The sequence below is a fragment of the Bombina bombina genome, chromosome 4 (genome assembly GCF_027579735.1).
Source record: "Bombina bombina isolate aBomBom1 chromosome 4, aBomBom1.pri, whole genome shotgun sequence".
Classification (NCBI taxonomy): domain Eukaryota; kingdom Metazoa; phylum Chordata; class Amphibia; order Anura; family Bombinatoridae; genus Bombina; species Bombina bombina.
In genome coordinates, this window is record NC_069502.1 from 1027289845 (window position 1) to 1027300016 (window position 10172).

Here is a 10172-nt window from a genome sequence, read left to right on the forward strand (position 1 = left end):
GCTGTAAGCCATAATCATCACAATTATGACAAATCATGGCTTGAACTATCTTGCTTTGCATGTAATGAGTCTATCTCATAAATTAGTTTCACCTTTTAAGTTGCATTAGTGAAATAAATGAACTTTTGCACGATATTCTAATTTTTCGAGTTTCACCTGTAGACAGTTGTGGGAATGGTCTTTAGCAGCCAGTGAACAACGGATACCTAGGTAGCAATAGTGTAAAAAAAGTGCATTTCTCGCTGGTTTCACTTAAAATGTAACTAGTTTTAGTATAACCTTTTTCAGGTTAAAATATATGGTTAATATATACTTTTAACTGATGTTTTTTTTACATCCAACATATATACTGTACATTTTGAAACACAGTTTATTTTAGGTCATTTATATTTAAAAAGAACATCTAAAAAGGCAATGTGTGAATATTTTAATTTTGTTATATATATATTTTTGTAAATGTGTTTTAATCCTATTACGTTATTGTATATATTACAACAATAAAAACATTTTATTGTTATCATATAAGTATTTCACTCTATTTTTTAGGTTTGGAGGAAGTCTGAGCATAGAAGGAAATTACAAACATATTATGATGTGCAAGAGATCTTGTTCCTGGGACTGAAAAGAGTTCATTGCATGGAAGATACAACTTACAATTACAATATATGGTAGGGCAGAGTTCTTGAAATTTAAAGGGACTATCACTATAAAGGGAATATCATATTGGCAAGAATGAGGCTTAAAGTGACAGTAAAGCCAAAATTAAGTGTTTATGATTCAGATAGAGAATGTCTTTTTAAACAACTTTGTTTATAAAATTGTATTTGTTCTCTTGTTATCCTTTGTTAAAGAGTAAGCATTATGTAGGCTGATAGTAGCGTTCATGTGTCTTTTGCAGTCTATGGCAGTATTTGCAACTATGTATACTATTGGTATAAACATTGTTGCAAACACTGCTGCCAGATGGCTAAAGGCACGAGCACACTCCTAAGCTTACCGAAGATAATTCTCTAACAAAGATAACTAAGCAAAATGAATAATACAATTAAATTGGAAAGATGTTTCAAATTGTATGTTCCCTCCAATCCATTTAAAGGGACAGTAAAGCCAGAATTAAAGTTTAATGATTCAGATAGGGCATGCAATATTAAACAACTTTCCAATTTATTTTTATCATCAAATTTGTTTCAAACTTTGAAACCTTTTCATCAAACTTTGTTCTCTTTGTATTCTTTCTAAACCCTTAAAAGCCTTCTGTTATCTTAGTGCATTTTATTACCTTTTCACAGCTAAACAGTGCTAGCTCATGTGTGCCAAATAGATAACATTGTGCTCACTCCCGTGGAGTCATGCATGAGTCATCACTAACTGGCTGAAATGCAAGTTTGAAAAAAGCGCTGAGATAAGGGGGCAGTCAAGGCTTAGTCATAGAGGTAAAATGTGTATTAATGTAACCATGTTGGTTATGCAAAACTGGGGAATGGGTAATAAAGGGATTATCTATCTTTTTAAACAATACAAATTTAAGTAGACTGTCCCTTTAAGTTTAATTTTGACTTTATTCTCCCTTTAATCTGTTTATTGTGAGAGATTACTCACTGGCTAAAAATTGTCAACTCCAACAGCTCTATTGTGTGCAGGCTAAATTTACAGGAATGCTTGTGATAAAAAAAAAAACATAATATAAAGTAATATATTTTAAAATGTCCCCTTTTAAATGATTCCCTATGCTCAGATCAGCACATGCATACTTAAATATTTGCTACAGTATAGTGTCCCATTAACTCAAAAGCATCATTTTTATTCAAACTATACTATTACTATTTATTTTAACTGTATGAATAAGGTATTTTTTTTATTTATTTTTTTTATTTAAATCTTTTATTGAGGTTTTTAGCAAAGATAACAGCATAGATTAGTGTATACTTAAAATGAAAATACAGTCACGAGATATGCATTGGTATCAGAGAGACAAACTGGCAAAAATAAGCTAAATGTTCAACATTGGTCAGTCTAAAAAACGCTTAGGCTATACACAATCATAAATACTGAGAGACGTATATAACAGTGAGATGAATGTACATAAACCAATGCAACCTTGTTTTTCTCATTTAAAACCCTTATAGGTCTCGTAAGGTCACTCCTGGACCTAATCATGCGTATAGGTCTAGGGAGAGGGGACTAGGAACTGTTATGTTCATGGTGAGGGCACAAGTAAATAGATCTGCCTCCTAAGGTAGGTGAAGTCACTTTTATAAGTAGGTAGTATAGCAGGAGAAAACTATAGTATAGGAGTTGCTTTTGGTCCCTATGGTATATATATATCGAAACACAGGAAATACAAAAGTGAGTCTGATAACTGAGAAATTAAGAAGAGTACCAAGAGTGCTAATGGGATAGGGAATTCTGGGATAAAGAAGTGACTCAGATGACTAAAAAGCAAGGCCTTATATGAGGCCTTTCTGATTTCTTAAAGTTTCACATTTGGACCTTTAATGTCTATCTTGGAGAGTGGAAACACATTACAATGATAGGGAAACTACTAATATCAACAGCTGGGTACACATGTGAAGTTCCTGAGATTGGAATGCTAGTAGTTAACTATGTCCTATTGCATAAGTGTGTAGAATAGGTAGTAGGAAACCCGTATAGTGTCTTAGTGAAAAATGCTTACGTCAGTCAGACCCTCCAAGATTAGTAAATGCTTCACGTAATATATATATTAGATATAATGTGGAATCAGTTTAGATCCAGCATCTCTGCCGCTGACAGTAGGACCAGCCTGACTCCATGCCATATCAGGAAAGGAGCTCAGAGCAGCAATGAAATCAATTATTAGGTAAACACTTGCATATAAATGTATTCTGCATCTACATTCCCTAGAGCTAGAGTAAACAAAGACAGTAGGTTCCCTAGATAGTGCAAAAAGTGTGCACCTGTGGATAGTCCCAAGATTTAAGCACATTGCGATCTCGCTGACACGGTTATGCAGGCAGTTGACTATCTTATTATATAGAGTGAGTTTACCCTACTTCAGTTTGATGAGACCTGTGTACACCCAGATGAGTGCATTGACCTACGTGGTCGTTGCAATACAAGATTGCTCCGACTGGTAAGGAGAAAAGCGGCAGTACCACTACCTCCACGGGCTTCAGGATCCCTCATGAGAGGTGGTAGAGCCGGCTCAACTGTGTCTGTCTCTAGATCAATGCACATAGAATGCTCCCATACAGCTGTGTCAAAGTCGAAGTGAGTCTCGGGTAAGTTACTCTGTCGCCCCTTCATGTATACTGCTGTGGCCTCCCTAAACACCTTGCTCCCACTGCTAGCTACTACTTGGGTCTATGTAGATCGGGTCAATGTCTGGTATGTTGCTTTGGTTGGTTCACCTGCATTTGTATTTGCTGCACTCTCTGAGGTCGCAATGGTGGAGGGTAGGACGCCATCTTTAATCTGGTTGGTATATGTATTGGTGCTAAAACACTCAGCAATATGTCGGGAAAGCTGAGTAAAATGTTAATCTAGCGAGTTACTTAGATCCTGTAGGAGTATTTGTAAGGTAATTTCCATGTCCCAAAAGATTCAATTATTAGCCTTAAGTTAAGCGCAGTAGGCGTTCAATTAGATCAGAGGCCTGAAGGTGCTCTGTCTGGGGGTTGATAGGAGGCCGCAGTCTCCATAATGATTCTGGAGCTCCGTAGGTGTCAAATATCTATATCTCCTAAGAGTGGATCGTCATCTGTAGTGGAACATGCATGTCTTGATGCTGGATGACATCTATGGAAGATGATATGTTGAGATTAATAGATCATAGCTGGAGCAGTACACGAAGCAGCGACCAGTCATGGCCGCTACCCGGAACTTCCCCCTGAATAAGGTATTTTATTTTATACATAAGCAAGCTTACTTTTAGTGGGGGGAAAAGGGCAAAAAGAAATGTTCTAATGTGTTAGAGCATTTTATATTTGAACTATTACTTGCTTATAAATTATGTGTTTAACCTCTACAAAATAATTAAAAACCATTGATAAAGTCAGCTCCAGCACAACAATGCACTACTGGGAGCTAGCTGAACACATCTGGTCAGCCAATGACAAGAGGCTGCAGGATATTTGGCGAAGCCACCAATCACCAACTAGTCCCCAGTAGTCCATTTCGTATATTGCTACTCCTGAGCCTTCCTAGGTATGCTTTTCAACTAAGGCTTCCAACAGAACATAGTAAATTTGATAATGGAAGGAAATTGAAAAATCTAATAAAACTGCACTCTTTCTCTCTCTCTGAGCCATGAAAGTTTAGCTGTGACTAAAAAATAAAAAGGATCCCTCCACGAAATGTGGTTGGTCAGTTTTATTGCTCCTGAAACTACTTATTCTGAGACAGAGTTTGAAGCAGTACTGTAGATCACTTCATATCATCATTAACAAAATGTCATGCACAATAAGATCTGCCCATGCAAGAGTGTGGTGAAAGACAGCCTATAGTGTTCCGAGCGCTTGTCTCTTCTTGCAGGAAGGAGAATTTGTACAAATGAACAGCATATGTACTACATCTACCTTGCCAACTCTTAAACTATACCGAGTTTAGAAACGGGATATTCTTTCTAAAATTGTATTATTTGTCAAACAAAAAAAGGAGCAAGCAAAAATAATAAAAGATAAGTAATGAAAAGGAAGTGATGCATTAGTTAAAGGGACATTAGATAGATTGATGCATTCAAAGAGATTCGTCTGAGAATAACATGTAGATGTATTTTTTAAAGTTTCATTAGCTGTTTAAATATTGACAAAAAAAAGTGTAAAGTGTCAGTGTCTATAAAACAATTGGAGCTGCTATATTAACATAGTAACATAGCAGATGAGGTTGAAAAAAGACCGAAGTCCATCGAGTTCAACCTATACAAATCTAGAATATATACAAAAAGCTCCAGTTAAACTTAAATAATCCTACTAAAAGGTGACCCATTTAATACTAGCAATCATATCCATGTATTTTGTTTATAGACAGAAATGTATCCAAATATTTTTTAAATGTATTTAGGGTATTGGCATTCACTACCTCCTTTGGTAATGAGTTCCACACTTTTATTGCTCTTACAGTGAAAATACATTTCCGTTGCAGGAGATTAAATCTCCTTTCCTCCAACCTTAAATTGTGACCTCTGGTCACAAACAATTTTCTTGAAATAAACAGAGCTTCTTCCATCTCTGTATATGGGCCTTAAATATATTTATATAAAGTAATCATGTCACCTCTAAGCACCTTTTTTCTAAAGAAAACAGACCCAGTTTGGCTAGCCTCTCCTCATAGGTTAAATTCTCCAATCCCCTTATTAGCTTTGTGGCCCTTCTCTGCTGTTGTAACTGAGGTTACTTTCTCTGCTGTGGCCAGTTAGGGACCGTTATAAATAGATTACTAGAGTGTGCAGCCAATGGCTGTGTGGATTATAAAAGTGTTCTGCACTTCCATTTCTAAAAGGAACTAAAAAGTTCACAAATTCAGAAAGGAATTACAGGATAAGAGGACAAAATAAATAATGAAAGTATATTTCAGAGTTGTTGTTTTTTTATATACATGATTTATCACTTTATATTAACATCTCAAAGTGTTTAATGTCCCTTTAATACATACTTGTTTCTGTTTCAAAAAAATACACTACTAAAAACATATTTTGTTTTGCAATAACAACCCAGTAACATTTTTTTTTTTTACCATTTTCTGATGTTTTTCTTTTTGCTTCATCCATCCATGACGGAATCTCTTTAATTGATACAGGTGTCTTATCAAGTTTTCTTTTGCTTCTCTCTTCTGGGGTCATCTTTAGCAGCCGGTCTACAAAATAGATAAAGAATTAGAAAATGTAACATTTTTTAATAAACCAAATAACTTTCCTTTCTGTATAACCCATGAAATTACTTTTTATAGAGTGATATAAGCTTTAAAGGGACATTATCAAGCAATAATAATATAATCTAATGTAGTAGATTTTGTAATTGCACAAATGTTTGCTAGGGAGTGTGTTTAAACCCTGCAAAGATGATAAACATGTGGTTAATGCCCTGCAAGAATAAGTTAAACACATAGCTAAAAGCAGATGCTTTACCACATTTTATTATTTCATTATTATGTCCTTTTAAAAACATAGCTACAACACAATAAAACAAGCAGTACTGGATTTTTATCTCCCAATAAATATTAAATCAATGTTAGTCCAGCGATCAATCTACATAAAATTGATCTTTAACAATGTATTAAGCCAACAATTGGCCCTAAAACATGATTAAGGGCCAATTGCTTGCTTGAAATGTTGTTTAAATATTGAAATGTTGGGTAAATAAAAGGTCAGTTTTATGAAGTTTGATGGTTGGACTAACTTATTGAGACAAGTTTCTCTGTATGTTAAAATAAAAAAAGACCGATTTTAGAAAACACTATGGGCTAGATTACAAGTGTAGCACTAAATTTGCCAGTTTACAGGCGCAAATTAAATAACCAGCCATTACGAGTGACTGGTTAATGCTACTGCAAGCTCGCGGTAGCACTTTGCGCTAGCATTCATTTACTAGAGATCAGATCTGGTTAATAAAAAAAAAAATTCCCAAATGTTCACCAAAATAAAGTATAAAGTTATTTTATTAAAATAAAAAAATGTTAGCATCTTTATTTTTTAAAATAATAACTGCCCAAAGCAGTTTTAAGGGGTGAAAGTGTGCAGATGTGGGGTGTTTAGAAAAAAAACGGCACTGAAAAGTGTCTTTACATTGCTGTCTAAGGGGACTGTGTTATTACTGTAAATATATATATATATATATATATACTTATTAACATATATATTTTTGTGTTAATGTGTATATACACATATAAAAACACATAAATATATAGGTATATATGCATATACAAATATATTTAAACTTTGCTGCCATCGCTGCTCTAGGTTCTGTGCCATGTCTATCGCATCACAACAAGGCTCCCATTAGAGCCTATGGAAGCACACTATCATGAGCGGAAAGCTTCCATGCAATGCAAATGCAAGGTCGCGTTGGCATTGTGCTCAACTTGTAATACCAGCGCACATTTGCATGCACCGGTATTACTGACTGGAGCACAAATATCACGTTAGTGAAAGCGCAATTTTGTGCTCCACTCGTAATCTGGTCCTATATTTATAATTTTTAGCCAAAAATCTATTCTAAAACTGAGCAATATATTCTTGTTATATACTACACTAAAAAAAATCAGCACCACTGTTAAAACCTAGGTTTCCCCTTATCAAATCTCTTTTGCAGAGGACAATTAGGGACAGATATAAAATAGGAATAATAGGAATGTTTTTTAAAGTATAGCAATGGTGGATGAGGGGACACCATGTTAGATAAAATATTAAGAAATTAAATATACATGCCAAAGTTGAACCAGGTAGTAATAGTTTTGTTTTATACCTTTTTATTTCTACAGAAGCTATGTATTATTTGTTTTAAATAGATAAAAATAGATAAAAAGTCTTATACAGTATAAAAGTGATAATCTGTGATAATTTTTATTTGCATGGCATATATGCATAATGAAGTACATCATTGCAAATAAATAAAAGTAAAACTAAATGCTTTGTAAGGCATTTAAAACGTAGCATCCATATTTCTAAACCCCCTTCCAGTATCCAGTGGCTGATCTAAGCGAAACTCACTGAAGTGGGGCAATTCCATGTGCTTAGTGTTGAGGGTCAGGAGGAAGACAAAACCAGGCCAAATTGTAAATTTATGTTACAATATTTTTTACTACACAATTTTATAGTTATTTACTCCTTTGTTAAATATCCCATTAATATTTTTATTTCTGCATTTTTATTTCTCTTGTGTGAGGTGGTAATGAATAAACAGAAGAACATTATATTATATTTAAAAAGCTTCTCAATATTTTTAAAACAAAAAATACCCATTAACATATGAAATTTCTGTAGATAATTTGTGACACTCATTTTAGCTGGAATATGTTAGTCATTAAAAAGCTAAATCTAAATGAACTTATTGTTAGTCTGGTAAACAAGATCTAAAGTTTCCTGAAAGCTTCTGCTACATACTTGTATTATTCTTACAAAGAAAAAAGTTCTACCTTAACACTTGTGTCACTGTAAAATATATATATATATATATATATATATATATATATATATATATATATATATATATATATCAATAAATAGTAAACGCTATAATTTGATAAAAAAATAAATTTTAAAATAGCAAACTATATATGTTAAAAAATATTTAAAAATAGTAAACTGTATAATTTGATATAAAATATTTAATAAGAAACTATATAATTTGTTAAAAAAATATTTAAAAATAGCAAACTGCATAATTTATTAAAAACATAAAAAGTTACCTTTTGTGAATCATAACAGAAACCAGTTTATACACAATAACAAAACACGTTTATCATACAATTCAATGCTCAAAATCTAACAAAACCTTCATACAGTAAAATATTCTGACCCCGAGTTGTGAGGTTGATTACCTGATTTCCTACAAGAAACATCATTATGAGTTAAAATGTGACACACTGTTATATTACTGAAGCTATTAGAAAATTGGCTGCAACAGTTTTAGATTGTCAAGCTTTCTACTTTTATGAAATAATTTAGCAATGTCAAAACAGTTTCTATTTAGCATTATAACAGCATTCTCTATTTATATAACATTGTGCTCTGGGGTTGAATCTAACACATGCTACACTGTAAGAAATGTGGCCAAACATGATTTAGTAATAAACAGCAGGTCACTGAATGAGCATCTCAGTATTGTACAAGTACAAGAAAGTCACGTGTTGTACAATGACAGCACCAAGCATTTCTGAATTTGTTTAGGTCAATCATTTAAAGGTGGTAGTTTTTAATAGAGTATCTTGTGCTATAAACTAGATATTCAGTCACAGTTTATCCAACAGTAGACATCATGCATGTGTTCTGGAAGAATCTCTTCACAAATCACCAAGACAGGCTGCCTGTCACTGGGTACGTGAGGACTTTGCAGCCAGTTCAACATGCGGTTTGCAAAAGTAAATAAATAAAGGGGTGGTGCAACAATGGGATAAAGTCCAGGAACCAGCATGCACCAAAACAAACTTGCGTGTTGCATATGAGTAGTGTAAAGGAACAGGTTATGTCATGATATAAGCAGCATCCAGGGTCCCCAGATTCTCTCTCATCTGGTATGCAGTATAAATACACACATCACAAAGAGAGTGGCCAGGTCTGCATGACATGTGCATCCAGCCCTGCTCTCAAAGCATTATGGGATTTGTAGCCTATTTCCATACTATTATAGCCACCTGTCCTGCAGACCTTGTGACAGTTGATAGCCCTTGTTTAACAATGACCAGGAACAATGATATATATTGAAGGGCTATGTTTCCACCATTTATCAGAGCATTGCTACTGAGTGAGAACGAGAAGCACTACCTTTCTCTTCTTTCCATTGCTTTTTCTTCTTGTTGCTGTTGCTCATGTTGCTGTTGATGTTGGATTTGGGCTGCGCGTTCCCCAGGCTCACGGGAAATTGTGATTATGAACACGGGGGAGAAAAAAAAAGAGACAAGAGAGAAGGATATTGTTGTTGCTGGGGAGGGAGAGATGGATGAGGGTGACAACTATAAAAGCCCCTTTTTTTCTGCTTGTGAACAAGATGCGACACAGGAGGCTCTCAGCACCTACACAGCAGCAGTACAGGAGACTATCCCAGTGTCATACAGCAGATTCGGTATTCCCAGCAGTTCCTGTATCCTTCTCTCATGAACCAGCATTCAGTTCCAAGCCCCGCCCTCTACCTCTGTCACAGCATCTCTCCTCTTTTTATTTAAGGTGGATTAGTCTAAATTGCTGAGGAGAAATCAGTTGCTATATATACTTATAAGAGTTGTAAATATATATATATATATATATATATATATATATACCAGCTCTTAACCACTGCATTGCAACATATATATATATATATATATATAATATATATATATATATATATATATATATATTGTTTAAAGTTGTGCCTTTTAAGCAAAAAATGCAGTGTCAAAAAATCCTCTTCAATACTGTTCATATCCTTTTGTTGTAGAAAGTATGTAATAATGATAACCTCTTCCACTTGTCAAACAATCACTGTGTAAAATGTTATAGG

At 34.1% G+C, this 10172-nt stretch overlaps 1 protein-coding gene across 1 annotated transcript in view; it reads right to left on the minus strand.

Moving 5' to 3' along the window:
- The window catches only part of LOC128658159 (ADP-ribose glycohydrolase MACROD2), a 342506-nt gene extending 332730 nt beyond the window's left edge, over window positions 1-9776 (minus strand). The window contains exons 1-2 of the mRNA XM_053712664.1: window positions 9458-9776; window positions 5713-5832 (exon numbers count right to left, since the gene is read on the minus strand). Coding sequence (XP_053568639.1) covers window positions 5713-5832; window positions 9458-9503 — 166 coding nt within the window. The 5' untranslated portion in view covers window positions 9504-9776. The remainder of the gene's footprint in view (window positions 1-5712; window positions 5833-9457) is intronic.
- Window positions 9777-10172: the final 396 nt, after the last annotated feature.